Source organism: Epinephelus lanceolatus, chromosome 6 (genome assembly GCF_041903045.1).
Source record: "Epinephelus lanceolatus isolate andai-2023 chromosome 6, ASM4190304v1, whole genome shotgun sequence".
In the NCBI taxonomy this organism is placed as follows: domain Eukaryota; kingdom Metazoa; phylum Chordata; class Actinopteri; order Perciformes; family Serranidae; genus Epinephelus; species Epinephelus lanceolatus.
Genome location: NC_135739.1, coordinates 25,379,140 through 25,397,346, shown reverse-complemented (window position 1 = coordinate 25,397,346; position 18,207 = coordinate 25,379,140). Strand labels below are relative to the sequence as shown.

The 18,207-nt window shown below is 40.8% G+C and overlaps 1 protein-coding gene across 7 annotated transcripts in view; it reads left to right on the top strand.

The window, feature by feature from the left end:
- ptprsa (protein tyrosine phosphatase receptor type Sa) overlaps nucleotides 1-18,207 on the top strand; it is a 259,574-nt gene that overhangs the window by 112,160 nt on the left and 129,207 nt on the right. For all 7 annotated transcript variants that reach the window (XM_078168857.1, XM_078168856.1, XM_078168854.1 and 4 more), the window contains one exon: nucleotides 8,405-8,628. In XM_078168857.1, the coding sequence (XP_078024983.1) occupies nucleotides 8,532-8,628 (97 nt within the window). In that variant the 5' untranslated portion in view covers nucleotides 8,405-8,531. The remainder of the gene's footprint in view (nucleotides 1-8,404; nucleotides 8,629-18,207) is intronic.

The window sequence follows — 18,207 nt, the reverse complement described above, 5'->3', positions numbered from 1 at the left end:
TGATGGAGGATTTGAAGGACGACCAGTTTGATCAGAGGGATATATTTAGAAGCTAAACACACCTTTCCTCTCACACACATACACACTCTGTCTCTCATATACCGCCCATATGTCTCTCATCATTTACATAGCTTTAAGGTATCACAGGACAGGGTGCACTGGGCTGGGTTTTCCCTTTATGTCCTCACGGTGGAGTTTGTCTTAAGATGTAGTCAATAATCAGATGCAGAAAGCTGAAAGGGTGCAGTGAGTGAGGGAAAGAGAGGGAAACCTTACCAGTGACACATGGAATCAATACTGTTAGGATTTCAGCATGGTGAAAAACAGATGGTTGCTATAGACTTGTTTTATAGCTGAGATTGGGGTGTGTGTGTATTTGTGTGTCTGGGTATATCTCTGCTTTTCACAAAGACACACACACATACACATACTCTAAATTATTACCTACTGTTTGCCAAATGCACATATGAAAACAGATAAGTACCCATACAAACTGCTCCGCACTTATTTATGCATACATAAATGCACATACATGTATAAATACATACTAATAAATATATGCACATAAACATGCATGGACAGAATTGTTCACTGAGGCACTTATACCGACCTACACACACACACGAAAATTACCTGGTCATAACACATATGGACACACTGGATGGACCTGCTTCTTACATTCCTGTGTTGTTAGTCTTCTGTAGGGTATGAATCAATGAAAGGCAGTAAACTGGTTGAGGTAAGAGCCTGTAACTCGGGGCTGACGCATAAAAACTTCATCTAAGGTAAAAGACTGCAGAGGGAGAGACGGCGGCTGAAGGCTGAACATAAACAGCAGCCAGCAAATAGCAGAGTTAAGAGAGGGCCATGAAAAAGGCAGTATTTGCTGGAAAATTAGTATTTTTTCCATCATCCCACAACAGAAAGCAGCGCTGGCTTATTTTCGTGACAATCTCCTACTGCATCAGCCTCGTACCTTTTGTCTTTTAAATCAAAAATCGATGAGAAAGAGTGATTCTGTGTGGAGACTGGAGGAAGTGTTGCTTGCCTGGAATATACACACAGAAAATTACATGTCATTACACCACAGCCAGACAATGACTGCTGTTGGTAGTTTGGAAAGGTCAGAACACCGAGCGTCTATATTAGCTGTACGATCTGGCATCCAGTAGCAGCTGGCGTTATGTTAGCCATTTATATCAACAACACTACATAACTTGTCACAAACAAAATCAACTGCTGTGATACTCTTGTTGATACTGTGTCAAGTCCCACATTCAAAGTTTCAGGTTTCCCTTTTCACTCAGCAGCAACCCACAGGGCTCAGTTAGCAATTCTTAGCAGTTAGCTAAAGCCATAGACCGTAGATAGTAAGCAATGCTAACAGGACTAAGCAAGTAGTCTATATCTGAGTAAGTTCTACTTTAATCTCAAGTCTGTTTTTGTGGTCAGCAGGATGATATTATGGATTTTCCTGTGGCTATCTAATGTTAGGTTATCAAAGTAGCTTTAGTAGCATTAGCTAATTAACAGTAACATTAGCGACGTAGTAAGGCTGGGCGATATGGACGAAAATTCATATCTCTGTATTTACAGGCTGACTGACGATACAGTATATCTCGGTATTTTCTACGAAATGGGCAGCATTTTTTCAGTTGCAAGTCAAAGCCAAATTTGAGATGTCACAAGCAGTTTTATAATAACAGAATGTGATCAAAATAAAATGCAAAGACAGAGATTTTGTTCCCCTGTTTGAAAATATGCAGCTGCACAGCAGTTACACCTCCAAAATACTAGTCGATGGCTAGGTTTCTGTGAAGTGCTGTCAAGTTTAGTTGATTAAAAACACACCTAAAACACACATTAAACATGGCTTAATCGCGATAATTTCAAACACAAATACACAAATTGGCTACATTATAATTTACAGATTTAAAGATACAAGCCTATGGCATTTTACACTGTATAAATAAGCCAAGCGGCTAGCGGACTTGTCCTCTACTCATACGAAGCCAGGGACAACAGCAACATTTAACAAAGGTAATGTTACAAATTTCGGCTCTATTACAGCTCACAAGGTTCACCTACAAAACAGCTGTCTTGTGCTAAGCACGTTTTCCAAACAAATATAACATGCTAATGTTATTAGCACAAGTCTATGGCATTTTACATTGTATAAATTAGCCTAACGAATAGCGGAGATTTCCTCTAAAATGCTATTTTGTGGGAGCTTTATTGTCTTCACAATTTATTGTTTCTTTAAAGTAAGAAACAAAATAGAAGTAAAAAAAAAAATTAAAGTAAATGAAAGCTTCCTTTCCAATGAGGGAAGTGGTTTCAGCTTACAAAAATAGGAGGTCTGTGTTGCCATGATGTGTAGTTACATTTCTGGGGAGGTGCATGTCAGGTTACGGCTCTAAAAAGTGTTGCTGGAGAACTTGTGAGTGAATCAGTGGGGTGGAGCTGTGTGGAGAGTGTGAGAGAGGAGACATTCACACTGCTATGCGTCATGTAATGCAACTTGACCCTATATTGATATAAACAGTGTTGTCTAAATTTGTGTCTTGCTTGAAAGTATATCGATATATCGTACATAGTTGTTATCGCCCAGCTGTATCACTTAGAAGAGATGGATGTTTCTTTTTGTGCTTAATAGGGGTGGGCCATATCATCCTGTTCACGATAATACTGATATGTTTTTTAATATAGAATGAAAATTGATATCTTTCTTATATGTTAGCTTTGACTAGAACGGTAACAAGTTGGTAGAACGGTATTCTCATTTTCCTGATTCAATAGACACCTTTGCCCTTCTCTTAGACAAAAACACTCACATATCTTTCTCAAGTAATTACCAACTTGTTTTATTTCAAAATGAGTTTAAAAAAATGTCAAAGTGGCCCTCAAATGAGTGGCATTAGTGGTATTTTAGAGTAATTTAAAGACCTCGGTCAGGCTTTTGTTGTAGGCGGAAGGCATTGAACAAGAACACTGATGTTATGTCATTAGTGGCCCTTGTTGCAAATAATGTTCCCATTCAAAGAAATTAACCTATATGGGCCTCAGCTCATTTTACATGACCCATGTGCCCTTTATAAAAATAATGATAGTTAATAGTAATTGTGTTTGGCTGGACATTTCACTCACATGAACTGCTTGAGTCATAGAAGGATTAATCGTTCTCAACCAGAGGTGGAAAGCCTTTTGTGCTAGATTGTCTTTGCAGAGGCCGTGCTGAGCTACCAGCATCCCTCAATCTGAGTCTGTACAATTCTGAATAGGCTCAAATGTTGTTGGTTTACTATAAAAGAAAACCTCTGCTCTTCCAGTGATATTTGGACGGATTTTTCGAAGGCAGTTTGCCACAACCTTCTCAAGTTCCTCGCAGTGTACCGGGACCAGTACCCATCCTTGGAGAATTAAAAACATCCTTTCCGTGCTGCAGCAGGGAGTCACTGTAAACAGGGCCTGTCAGAGTCCCGGAGCCAAAAATTAGATGTTGTTGATACAAACACACTCTAGAAACCAAACAATGCATGAAAAATGTACTCCTGCAGAAAGTCCAACTTTTTTTGGGAGGGGGGGACTAGACAAACAGAAAATATTATTCTTTTTGAAGTTCTAGACATCAAACACTCGGTTTTGATCATCAAGCCCAACCAAACTGAGGGCTTTTTAACTGTGTGTGAAGTGAGCTTACTGTTCACCTCATAAAAGGGATTATTAATGTGGTCCCTCAGGTGATAAGTAGTTGTTTTTCTCCTCACGGATGCAACTACACGTCTTAGCTTGTGTGTGTGTGTGTGTGTGTGTGTGTGTATGTGAGAGTGGGACTAACTGTTTGTATGGTAACAATACAGTGTGTATGAGTGGATGGAAATAGCTTGGTGTCTTAAAGTCAGTAGTCTCATCTCTTCTCCAAGAAATTTATGTATACTTACCTGCACCTCCATTCACTTCGTAGCATTTGTTCTTTCCTTTTTTTTATTTTTTCTCGGCCCATTGTGGCATGTGTGAAAGTGTGGATGTGCACGCTCGTGTGTTTTATAGCCAATGGTCCTGCTCTCATTTCATGCTTATGGCGCAAATTCACATCTCTCCTTCCCCTCACTGCCTTTCTCAGTCTCAGTAATCAAATGCATTAGTATCAATATTGCATGGGGAAACGAGCTGAATTTAAAGCTTGACCATGTCAAAGTGGGAGTCCGTGATAGCCAGTGACTGCCACCACTCAGTGGAAATTGGGCTGCCATTTTGGCTGTAATTACTGAAGCCTGGCGACTGGTTAATATCTGAAATGATGGCCAGATATTAAAAATGAAAAAAAGTTCTAGCTTCAAAATATATTCATTGCCAATCAGTGGGAATAACCTAGAATTTAATGGATGGGCTTTGTCACAGTCAGGCTGTCTGTCTTGAAACACAAAAAATGAGTAGCACTTATTTTATTGCATTTCTAAGCATGAATTTGCTTTAAGCTGTTTTAGGTGTGAAATGTTAAATATTTTAATTCCACCTGATGGCAGAAAGCCTTGTGATAATTTTGGCATATAAACGCTTATGATTTAGATATTTGCAGTACTGAACAACACTGGCAACCCACTGGAGTTGCACTTGAATGAATGTAGGTCCATTAGTAGGTCCATTAGTCACTCACGATTTATTTCAGGTTTGATGGACCAACATCTGGAAAAAAAATGTTTGACTTGTTGTCATTCAATCAGTCCTCTATGTTAACTTCATGTGCGGCTGCCCTGGAAACTTGGGAGGTCAATCAGGAGAGATGGAAGAATGAAGTAAAGATAATATTTAATACAGAATATGAGTGTACAGATTAACAGATGATTTGATCTGATTAAGATTTAACAGAAGTCTTTGGCACTTGGACACCAGAGGGAGATATTTTGTAAATGAGGGACATGAGCGGTAAGATAAATCCCCCCCATGGAGTCCAGGTACTGGTGGTGGGAGTGGCTGATGACTCTGAGGCTGATGACTGATGAGGCATGTGAGGCTGATGAATCTGTAAAGACTGCACACACGACAACAGCAAGAAAGAACTGTGGCAGAGACAGAACCATATTTAAATGAGGAGCAGTAAGATGATAGGCTGACAGAGAGGGTGTGTCACTGTGCTATTGGTTGATTGTGAGCATACGTGCAAGGAGTGAATGGCAGGGTGAGAAAGAAACTTATAGCCAGAGCTTGAAAAGTATTGTCTTCCTGATTGAACTTTCACTAGAAAACTTTCACTTGATGTTGTAGCTCCGTTGTCAACGATTGCTGCTAGCAGTGATTTTCCCACCCTTTACAAAGGTCAACAGCTCTCCAAAAGTTGTTTTAGTAGGTTTTCATACGCATAAACTTACTGTTGCCAGAGGTGGCAATTGAGTTGATTGTGCTTTTACTTTTCCAGTGATCACATTATACAAGACTAACAATCACTAACTATTGCTAATTATCCTGATTTCCCTAAGAAATGTGTAAATTACTGCAGTGGTCCTAGTCACATTGAAACCCGCAAAACATTACCATTAGCAGTTTCCTCTCGATCACAGCCTGTAATGTGGAAGCGGCTGAGGTAATGGTTTATCAATCGATTGGCCTCTCTCCTAGCACTGCCAGAATGCTAAATACTCCATCTTTCCTCTGCCCATGTCTAGAGGCAAAGTGATGCATGCTTTTAGCGAGAGTTGACAGGTTTTCCCATGGAGGTGCTAATAGCTGGACTGACATGCTGTGGTTTCCGTATCATGGCTTCCTTTTGAGTGAAGGACTGCTTCAGCATCACGTTGGAATCTCTCCTTAGAGTTGCATTTGCTATTAAGGTCAAAATGTTGCTTTAATGAGGGTTTAGCTTCTCCAGTCCCTCAGGGATTATTAAAGATGTCCAGGCTTGTATGTATCTTTTAGGCGAAACTGCTTCACTGATTCTTATTTTTTATTTGCTGTTTAAAAAAAGGAAGTGTGAGCCACCTAGACAGTGTCTATGGTTAAAGTGAAGCCCACACTTGGCCCTAGGTTATGTTTGGCAAGGCCCTTCAACAACAATAGCTGTTGTAATTGTGTTGCGAAGTGTGTATAGCAACCAGAGGTGGAGATAGAAAGCCATGCCCTAAGGGGAGGGCCATAAATCATAACCTAGGCACTTTGTGAGCATAGATAGAGTAATTCCCTACAGGCATGGCAAGATTCCCTCTACCTCCACCAATGTTTACAGTCAGAACAATAGGGGTATCATTCAAAGGTCTCCTAGATAATTTGATACTCCTCCTTTCCCTTTGTTCATGTTTATCCCTCACTTCTCACCAATGACATCACCTGCCCTCCAGGCCAAGAAAATGAGGAACAAGCAAGGACACACATGTTGGTCGTGTGTGTATAGTATTGTGTCGAAAGATGAGCTGAGCTTCTGAAAGACGCCCACTCGCTTCTGGCACGGTGCTGCCACAAAAGACTCATTGTTAATCTATCCCTTTGTGTTTTTGTAAGTGTGCATGTATCACATGTTCTTTAATTTCTCTGTTTGAATTTCGTTTGTGGGGAAAAAAGTGTGTTCAGTTGCCAGAAGCTTTACACTGTGCATATGTGTGCTTTTGTGCCGTATATGGGTTTTGCTGCATGCATTTGTGGGTTTATTTTAAGTGCGCCTGCTGCTGCATGTGTGTGTCTGCTTCACCTTGCCAGTTGAGGAGCCGGGTCCAGTAGCTGTGGAGGGTGGGGTGCTTGTACACGCCTGCTGTCTGAGGTGCTTGGTTACACTGCAATTAGCTGTGGTTGTCTGCCTCTCTCACAAGGCCGCAGTCACAAACGTAGCCCTGTAAAGCAGCTGAATATATTAACCTTTCAACTCCTCTGACAATTTTGCATCTTGACATGGCTGAAATGTTCACTCATGTTTTTGAGTAAGGTGATTTTTTTTGTTTGTTTTACCCATTAAAGAAAACTTACTTAAGTGAGGTAGTTTATATATCCATACTACATATCCCTCCAGTCTGTAGTTTGCCTGTGAAGTTGTCTGTCTTTTGAGCTTCTGATCCTGATTGCGTCTGAATGAAAGAGATTGTAACTGTCAATCAGTTATGCTATTTTTGAAGTACATTCAGTTCACATTTCAGCCACTGACACTTGTCAAAAGCAAATGCAGTAAGTTAGCAGGTAAGGATTTTATGAGGTGTTCAGGGACAGTTTGAAAGTGGCTCTTTCATGGATCAAACCCATAAACCTTTGTTGACAGAATATTATCTTTAACCTCTAGGTTACACAGGAAAAAAAAAGTTGCTTTAGGGCATCTACAATAAAGTGCACACCGTCTGCACAGTTTGTACTATAGTACCCTGTTAACCACCCAGCGTGCAGGTAATTAATCTCACTTCTAGAGAGCCGCTCTCACCCCTCGTGTGGGCTCAGCTGAGTAGCAGCATCCCCGGAGGTGCGAGGAGTTCAGTGTCTTGCACAAGGACACTAAAGCAGACGCCGACACGGTGTCTCGAACCCGGGTCCTGTCATCTGGGTCCTCTGAGAAGGAACAGTTTTGTGTTTACAACTTGGCTGCTGACACAGACATCGCTTTCGTCAAGACATTGACAGACTCATTACATTCACGTCATGGATCTCTCTCACTTCTCTCTTTCTGTTGTCTCTTTCTTCACGTCTTTTTAATTAAAGAGTATGTATAACCACTTGGTGGTGGCTCTGCACCGCACCAGCCATATCAATGAGAGAAATGGCGTGCATGTGTGCGTGTGGTGGGAGGTGTCCCGAGTCCTTCTGTGTAGCTTTGGGGATTAATGGCAATTTGTCTAAAACAAAGAGACGGTGCCTGGAATATCATTGGGTGCCTGTGTAATTACAAGGCAATGAGATAAGCAAATAACGACAAGATCCGGCGATTAGGAAAGGAAAAAAAAAAGATGGAAAACAGTGACTCCCCTGCTAATTAAGGGATGTGAGAGGACCCTGGTTGAGAGATGGGGAGGTTACAGGGTTCCGGGTATTCGACTGCTTCCAGTAGTGTCACCGACACCTTATTACCTTCCTTCCATTTATGTGTCAGCAGCAATGAGAGGTTGTGAAAAGTGCAGCAGAGTGGAGTAGTCTGTGTTTTTATCAACAGTCACATGACATGTCGATGAGGGTGCAACCTTTACCTTTTCACTGCAAGTCTCTCTGGCTGAGAGCATCCTGTCAAATACTCAAAATGGATACATTCAGTTTGGCACCATTTATTTTGACATTTTTTCTCCCATAAAGAGCTGTTGCAACAATGAAACTATTATATTGTGTTACCTCTCTGTCATAATAAGTAAATGCTAAGTAGTCATGTTCCTTATGTGGGTAGAAAATACTCCTAAAGTTCATAACTAAAATGTCTAATTTTTCTCATCTTCCTGTCTTTTTGCAGAGTGCCAAGCCGTCCTGCGTGAAGACCCCAACCTTCCCTGCGCAGCCGGGGCCTCGGCTCTCCAGCCAGGTCGAACATCAGTCCCACCCCACCCCTCCCTGCCCCCCCTTCCCCTACTGGAGCCAAGATGGCCACCAGCGGTGCCCCTCGTCTCTCCTTGCCACTCCTGCTGCCTGTCACCACTCTGCTGCTATCACTGCTGCTCACCGGCTCCCACGCCTTATGTAAGTATCAAGACACATGCTGCCACTGATAACTGCTCGGCTTTCCTATGTAGTGCCCTTTAAAGGTCCATCGTTCATATCTGATACACGGGTTAGAGACAGGGAACATTGCAGAAAGGTGGAGGAGGGCAAGTAAACAAAGCATTGGAAAAGTTCCTGCTCAGAGCCTTTCATGGAGATACTTGAGCTGCTTTTTGCTACTCCCCTTTTCAGTTTGCTTTTGGTAAGCATGTAAAGACATGTATTACTATCTCAACTTGTTGACATCTCATCTTAGAGAGGCTGTCTTCATCTCCAAAAGGTATGTTGTTTATAGGATGTCTCTGCTGCTGCTGCTGCTGCTGCCTCAAGAAAATAAGAATTTCACAGCAATATCAAGAGCTGGGTTTGACTTGAAAGAGAAATTGTCACTCTTACATCTGCATTTGCATTGTACTTATGATGAGTGAGCATATAGGGCCTCAAAGAAAAGGACATATAGCTACTGATGTACACATCTGCAAGTTACTGATATCAATCAGCCCCATCCAGGCTTTTTAAAATTCACGGATGTCTCAAAATTCCGTCTATACATGATGCCTGTCCGTATAAATCGTCCTCCATAACTTCCCATGTTAGTAACAGAGCAACGTCAGTAGTCTCTTATCCCACCCTGTCAACTCCTGCTTAGGATTTGTTCTGCACCATTTCCCCGTTAAGATGGGCTTAGAGCAGCATTAAGGAGACAAAACAAAGAGGAGGCTCTGCGGAGAAATAGAACAAGAGTGATGGCGAGGTGGGGAGGCTCCCCCTTGGGTTTCATTGTTTGTAAATCCTGTGTGCGTGTGTGGGTAGGTGTGTGTTGGTGAGTATGTAAAAGAATTATTTATGTATGACGTGGCGAATGTGTGTAAGTCTGCAGATCATTGTGAGCATATGTGTTGGCGTGTGTCGGTGACAAGTTTATACAACATGTAAATGATGTGTGCAAACTTGCCTCAGTGTTTTTGTCTGTGTATGTGTCTAAGGAACGGCAGGGCTCTGACATTCTGAGTGGCTCCAATCGTATCCATCCTATACTCTCTAGCCCTTTTTTGCACAGAGAGTGCGTGATAGGGCCACTACCAAGTTCCTTCATTATGCCACCTTTGCTTTTTTATACAGAACCAAACAACGACAGCATAATGCTACCCCAGGGTGTGATTTTAGATAGCATGCCAGTGTCCCAGAAGCAAAAGAGGTGCGACAGGTATGACTTAAAATATATGCATTAGAAGCGCTTTCTGAACTATACCAGTGGCATAACATGGCAGTAACAATCATATACTGTCCCTGTTATATAGCAGCTGATCTTGTCCTCTGCTCAGAGAGTAAGGAGCTCCCAGACCTCATTGTTTTTGTAATTTGTGCTCATTTTTGGCTGCTGTTCTTCTTTTTTGAGACATAACATGATGTTAAAACATCCTACCTGTCTCACCCATGGTTCTGTCCTGCTGGCTGTCTCTTTGACATAAACATCGATTCGGTGCTGCTACTACCCCACCTGCTAGCCCAAAGGTGAGACAGCTCTGTCCCCCCATTCCATGAATCTGTCTTTTATAAACAACGGTAAATTACAGCGTGAAATCAGGCAGGACACGATGTCAAGCTCAGCTCACATCCTAGCTACATCAGCTGATCTCAAGCAGCCCAATCAACTGATGAAGCAGCTGATTGATGGAAGGGAGTCAGCAGATAGATCACACGATTCCTTTCTATGCATCCAATTGGCGAATCTGATTCAGGGCGCCCTATTTAAACTGCTCTGGCCTGCCTACGGTTGCTGCTTCCTCTATAAGCCACTTTGCAACTCACCTCCACCCCAGCTCCTCCTTTTCATGCTGTGTCTGACTTATCACTCTCATTTGTGTTTGTCATTGATGCTTCTCTGTTCTGTTCCTGGGGGTCTTTGCTGCTCTCCCTGCCTTAGGCTTTCCATGTAGGCGCATGGAAGGGCAGAGAGGTTTGCTCTCTCTGCCTTAAGGCTTTCCACATAGGCGCGTCGAAGGGCAGGGAGGTGTGCTCTCTCCACCTTAAACTTTACACGTAGGCACGCAAAAGGGCGGAGAGGTGTGCTCTCTTTACCTTAGTGCTTTCCGCATCGGCGGGTAGAAGAGGCTTTCTTCGTTGGCTTGAGGAAAGGCAGAGAGGCCCCAGAACAGAGCCATACCACTAAATATAATACTGCAAATTGAAATAAAGTTTTCTTTGACTTAAGTGATCCTGACTGAAGTAAAATAAACTGAGGGGAGACATTTTAATTAAAGTTTCTTAATGTAACCTTTCATAAGAGGAGCAGGTATACACCTTATATGCACACAAATTAGAAGCTATATTCAGACATAAACAAACTGCAAAACTAGCCCGCAAAGACGTAATGAAATGAGGAAGGCCTTAACAAAGAGACAGAATCCATAAAACTTGTGAGCTAGAGAGTAAAAATCTTTGTTAAAATGGGACTTAGAAATGTCAACAGATTTAGCCAATGTGACATTTAAGGAACCCTGCTCCAGTCTTGGTGCCACAACTGAAAATTTGCCGAAGTCGTGCTTAGTTTTTCTGTCTATCGCAGGAAATTTGCAAGATAAATTGCATTTTCACCTTGTTCCCTCTGTCTGCACTTTCATTTGCCTTAGTTTCTGACATTCAGCGAGTGCGTTCCTACTATGGTTCAAGATAACATGAGGAGGACTTGATTTTTATCATGTTGCAACAGAGCTGTCTGCTCTTGATTGCATGGTGGTTTGAGTGTCTGGTAGCATAATTCGAGTGTCTTTCAGCTCAGCTGGCTGAAAACATCTGAAATTGCACTCAGACAGATGTCAAACAGATGTCTTTGTTCTCTTCCTTTTTTGCCTTTTCTGTCTGACTGCAAGGCCACACGCTCTTTTTCAGAGTGAAAGTAAAGCCAAGGTGCAAAAGCTCCTTCTCTTAAAATGCTGCATATGAAGACAGTTTGTTGCACGTGTGTTGTCTTCGGTTTACTGGCCCGATATGAAGGACTCAGTTTTTCCCCTCCACTTGAACTTATTCATAGTCTATGTTTTTGTCACCGTGGTTTAAATAACATTCAGTGCAGTCTGCTTCATCTTTGATGGAGATTAGCCCCCTCCCCTTTTATTTTACACACACGCACACGCTTACAAATACACTAACAGCAGGGCTCTCTCCCCATCTGTCAGTATCTGCCTGTCTTTGTCTGCTCTGCCTGTGGATATTATCGCTGTTTTTTTGAGCTCTCTCCCTCCCTCTCATTGTGTCTTGCTCATGCTCAGACTTTTTTTTCTTGTCCACCCCACACACACACACACACACACACACACACACACACACACTTTATCGCTCTTCTTTCTCATCTCTTTTTGGGGCCACACAGCATTACCCCACAATTATGTCTGGCAATATATGCACACACTCACAGACTACCTTCTTTTGCTCTCGCTGATTGTCTTTCACACCCACATGCGCAAACCCACACACATACACACGCAGCCCAGTGGTGCAGTTGTCCAATTATATTAACTCCCACCTGGTAGACTGAGAGGATTCGGGGGGGTGGGGGGGTGAGACAAAGACACCATCCACCACATATCAACTCTCCCTCTCTCCCTCACACACAGACACACACACAAGCACACAGTGGATGCCACCCTTTTGCAGAAAACCCCAGCTGAAAGTATGATGTCATCCCTTCCTCGCACATCCCTCCCTAACTCTCTCGCTGCAATCCATCCCTTCCATTTAAACTCATAAATCACAGTGAGAAGGAGACATTTTTAATCAAAAGAGAAAGAAAGATGGCTCAATAAATCCCACCACCCCAGCCGTCATAATGCTCGGCTCCCTGTTTGTGTGCATGTCTATATTTATCTGCATGTTTGCATGAAATTTGTGTGCAGGTGTATATGTGTGTGTGTGTGTGTGTGTGTGTGTCACCTGAGCTTTATCATAGGTGGCCATAGGATATTGAGGAAGCAGATCTGCAATATTTGTTGAAGCACGGCTATAAAACAAGATGGCAGTGTTGTGCATACATGTCATTAAAAAAAACACAAGTGATGTAAATTAACATGTAATATTCAATTGTTTTAACCATGTTTAGATCTTTTAGCTCAAACGCCTGTTAGCCAAGAGTCCATAAATAATTATTTAAATATAAATGTGCAATGTAGACACCTAGAGACTTGACTAGCAATCACTACACTGTATGTGTGCATCAATATTTGCTTGCTCCTAAACATTTGCAGGCAATCAAGTGTATCCTTTTTTTTTTTTTTTTTTTTTTAAACAAAACATTATTACAGTTATTTTCTATCATTGCATGTTAACTGGCAAAATATTGTTTTGAAAGTGGAAATCAACTCAACTATTTTTAACGAATTTATTTAAAACATGTAAGAGTAAAATATATAAACCAGTGTATTAGACAGTAATGGTTAAAAGATCTGAATCACACACAGCAACCAGAAGCTGTGATTTATTTATTTTTTTAAACCTCAGACACTGAAGGTTGTGTTTGACATTGTCAGTACAGGCTGATTAAAATTTCTCACTGAATATTGAAAGTGCAGGTAATTACTGAAGTAATTAGACATATGAATACCATTTTTTAATATTAGTTTTTGATTTATGAGCTCTGGGGTGAAAGAGTTGCCATGGTGTGCGCCGTATCTTGCGCATATAGAAGTGGCCACACACACACACACACACACACACACACACACACACATCACCAGACTCTAAGACCTCTGGGGGCCAAGAATTTCTTGAATAAACCTCGGCTCAAACAGCTCTGCCACCATTAACAATTCCAATTAAGACAAGTGCTTTAATTTGTCATTGGATATTTAAAGCTGCTTTAAGGCCCTGTCCACACATATACAAATGTTTTTGAAAACTGATGTTTTCCTCAATGTTTTGAAAACATTGAGGTGAAAACATAGCTTTTTCATGCACTGGTCAATTATTAGATTTTGGGCTCGTTGCATCCACAACATGTATTCTGTCAGACTAGTGTCAAGAAAACATTAGAATAATAATAATAATAATAATAATAAATTTTATTTGTATTGCACTTTACATTTTAGCAATCTCAAAGTGCTACAGAGCAGATAAAAAAGCAAAACAAACAAACCAAAAAACAAAAAAGCAATTGAAACAGTTAGAATTAATACAATTTAAAAGAATTATTAAAAATGATCAGAAACAATACACATTTAGGTGTTTATTTTAGTTCAGATTTCCGTTCTGAAAATGTATGCAAGAGTACATGTTTAATTAGATGATGCATCATTTGCTTATTTAAACAGAACATTTCAGAAAGCTTGTAATATGAAAAACAATAATGTTAATGTAAGTAATCAGCTATAGGAGTTTCACAGTATGTCACCTAAATCAGGTGCAGATTTTACAAAACTCTGGTAACTTTGTATCTGTCTGAACATGTAAAAATGAAGCATTTTGGGTAAAGATGATGTCATCTCCTCAATTAGCACATGCCCATTGTTGCTTTATGTAATGAGCATGCACCAGAGACAGACACAACCATGGCGGGCTACCATGTTTTTTTCTGTTTTTTACATGGCTCGTCGTCCATCCACAAATTTGAGTCACATTTCAGTTACACCATAGCACTTCGGGCTGTATACCAAAAAGATGTTGCATAAATAGGTATTAAACATGTATAAATACAGAAATAATTAGCTGGTATTGTTTTACAATTTGATTTTTGAAAGCCTCCAAAGAAAAAAATGAGTTCACTTATCATGCTCAGAATCTTCTTCTCTGGTATGTGACGCGTTGTTGACGTAGCCATAGATATTTTGTTAAAATAAAGGTTGGCCTAAAAGCTGCATATGGATGGACAATTCTTTGTTTTTAGCTGTGTTCTGTTGTTCTTTGGGGGTGATAAAGGTGCAACAAGAATGAGTGTTTCTGGTATCAAGGAAAACAGATATGGTCTTGTATTTGTATTCCCCTTAACATCAAATGGTTTTTTTAAGGCCAAAGTTCATATTTTCTTCATTGAATGAAAAAAAAATAAATAATATTTTCATTCTTTTTTTAATATATTGCAATTTCTACTTTTCCCAAATTAAGTGACTCTTACAGTATTTGTTTGCATTTGGGTTTGTGTTTTTGGACAGTGAGACAAGGTTATTTGTCTGCGGTCTTGCTGGCACTTCACCTCCTCCCCACTTCTTTCTTCTCCTTTCTTTTTGGCCTTTTTCGAGTCCTCAACAGTAGCATTCTTGGCAAAGTACTCCTAATAGTAATTGGCCAGAACTCACAGTGATGGGGTGAGGGTGTTCAATTATTTATATTCCTTTGAAGCTGCCAATTGGAGAAAAAAAAAAAAAAAAAACGACGCCCCTTAGTGGAGTCGTTATTTTCTTCTTCTTCTTCTTCTTGTTCCCTACGTCTGTCTCTGTTTCGCTCTCTTGTTTTCTCTCGATTGCTTTCTGTCTTTCCCTCTCTCTCTCCCTCGCTCCTTATCTTTTCCAGTCAAATTATGTTTTAGCCAACACTGTCAAGTTAATTCTGTCAAATTCAATTTCATGTGCACCCTGCTGATGCATGCTTGGCCCCATGCTTTACTCGTACCACTGTTTTTCTCTCAAATGAGAAGAAAACAAGTTAATTTTTAATTGAGTTACGGGCATGAATCCCTGCCTGAAGTAGCCTGTTGGCACTTACACATGGCGGAGGGAAACAACTTGATTTATTGGTACAAGAAACCATCTTTTCTTAAGTGTTCTTTGGAAAGACCTCAAGCTTTGCATTCACTGTAAAGTCGACTGTATTCTACAATAAAAATTAAAATAGGGGAGTTCAACATGTGAGTTTTAGTGGCATGTGCAGCCAAAGTGCTAGCTTTCTGGACATGTTTACAGTTTGTCGTACAAGATGACTGAACAGCGTTGACAAGAAACTTCCTGTTTAGCCCCAGTGAAAGGATTTACAATGCTAAACAAGTGATCGACAGTGCAGCTCAAACACATATGGCTGATTACAAAGAGGTCTCAGGACAGCATATCGTGGATGCCCATCAAATATCAAATTGTTTCTGAAAGATTAACCACTGAGGCAATAATGTCAGGAAAAAAAAATCCAGGCAATGTATTTTTTTTATTGAAATGTACCTCTAAAAAGCACAGTCCTGGTCAGCACAATGGATCAAATAGCTGTCCTCTAAGCTTGCAGCCACAGCGTGGGTGATACTTATATCTCTTCTTTTTTGCCATCATCTCTCCTTCTCAGTCTCTTTTCAGTAACATGCTCCAGTAGTTTGAGCGATGTTATATGAACTCAGTTTGACAGAACAATACGAGTGATTGAAGTGCGTGAAAGGCACTATCCCTCAATGTTTTTTTTTTTTTTTTCCTTCCCTTCCAGCAGAGAGGAATTCAACACGCCACCAAGGTAGCTTTTAAAATTGTAATGCCTTCAATGCTTTGATGAACACGTTTAGATCTTCAAAGGTTTTTGAAACCCCCTCCTAAGAAAGATATTCCTTGATGTCTGACTGTTGTTGCGATAATTTTTTATACCGCCTTTCTGAGACTGCACAGGTAGAGATTTTCCCTTGTATTTAGCTTAGCTTGGATTTGAATATAAAGATGCAGCGTGTGTTCTAGTTTTTATCTTACTTTTGCTGGAGAAATAATATAATTTGGTCTCTATTTTCTTTATTTTCGTCCTTTGTTTTGATCAGACCTGTAACGACTTAGGCGTTAGGAGGTGTCCTCTTCATTTAATGAGCCAACAACTGTCAGTTGCCTCAAGTGAGTCTAAATGACCCAAAATTGTTCCCATTCGATCGTCTTTGTGTGCGCTCTGTAGCCATTTCAGAATCAGACCCACACTTAAGCTTAATTTCCCTTCCTTCTCTCTGAGGAATTGAGCCTATTTATTTCCAATGAGCGGAAGGATACTTAGTGTGTTTCACTTTTTTCTTTAGCCTTCAACAATGGTTTCAATGGGACCAATTTGTGCATATTATGAGTTTGCCACTCTTTTTAGAAATGCAGCTTCGCAGTGACAGCACTGTGGTCGGGCAAAGTTTTTTCACCTCTGGGTACTTACACTCCAGAACTTATTTTATCCCACATCCTGCCACAAATCCCTCATGGACTGCAAAGCCTGAGCCCTGCGAGTTTGCTTGGAGTGCAGTCGTCATAGATGGCGCGCTGTATGATGCAATGGGGGAGAGCGTATGTACTGTTAAGCCCTGAAATCTCTGCTTTCTCAAAACATGTGAAAACGGTTTCTAATGGAGTGACATAATTTAATTTCTTGACAGCGGTTGCTTTGAGAATCGTCTTAAAAGATGTCATAATGTTTTTAACTTGAACCTCTCAACTTGTATCAAGAAAATATTCTTTTAAAAAAAAGTTTAACTACATTTAAACAGGCAAAATAATCCTGCCTCTTGATTAAATTATTAAAAGGAAAACATCATTTTAAGACACTGTTTGAGGTTACAAGATGGACAGTTTTCTACTGTGGGAACTGGCTGTACAGTCCACACGGCACAAACTCACGTTGTGAATCATTATGTCCACAACTGCTTGGCACCCCAGCTGCCCCAAGAGCAAATCCCAATTAGCCTTCCTTCCTTATATTTTAATTGGAAAAGCAACTGTTTCATTAACCCTTAAGCTTGCACACCCAAGGTAAGGGTTACATAGGAATGGAGCCTGACCCAAACATGGCCTGTGGAATATGGTTACAGCTGGGATTAGTCTAGACTGTAATTCTTTTTCATCCTGACTGGCAGAACATGTGTTTTTTTTAAGCACACATTCAGCTGTTTCAGAAATTTGTACGTCACCAATACAATCACAGCATTACATGTGTGTCCCTGCAGCATCAACACTGAGTTAAGTGTGCCGTTACTTGTTTTTGTAGCTGCTGTTGTTTCATTTAAATGTACAGCGTCAGTTACAAATTGAGTTAGATATGGTAGATGATGTCACATTGTTGAGTGAATGACTGTAGAATTGTTAAGGCCTGTTGTTGAAGATAAAGATCTGTATTTCTTCATTTTCATTTTCTGAGTTGGAATATGTTGATGTTGATGCCACCAAATTGTCTAAATTTACTCCCATCAGAAGTTGGCGACAGCCTGACCAACTTTTTTTCTCTCTCCTTTCTATCATTCTCGCCTGGTTCAAGTTTTTTTGCAGCAGTCTGCTGGTCGTTGTTGGCAGTGATTGCGTGTGAAAACCCCCAGACAAGACAAAGCAAGACGGCTTTAGAGTAAAGGCTTGGTTTCCATAGCGATGGCGCTTGCCCAGGCAGCCTGTGAGAATTGGTCCTGATTGATGGGGCTTGGTTGTTTAGGCCTGGAGGGTGTGTGGTGTGTGTGATTGTGAGAGGGAGAGTGTGTGTTTGTATTTTTGTTTGTGTGTGTGTGCGCTGTTCAATGCATCCATGTGAATGCAAATTTGGCTGTGTTAATCAATCAATCTCTATCTATCCGTTGTCCGTCCATCCCTCCCTAAGTCTACGTGCGATTTTGTGTGTGTGTGCGTGTGTTTGTGCGCGCTGATAAAGGCT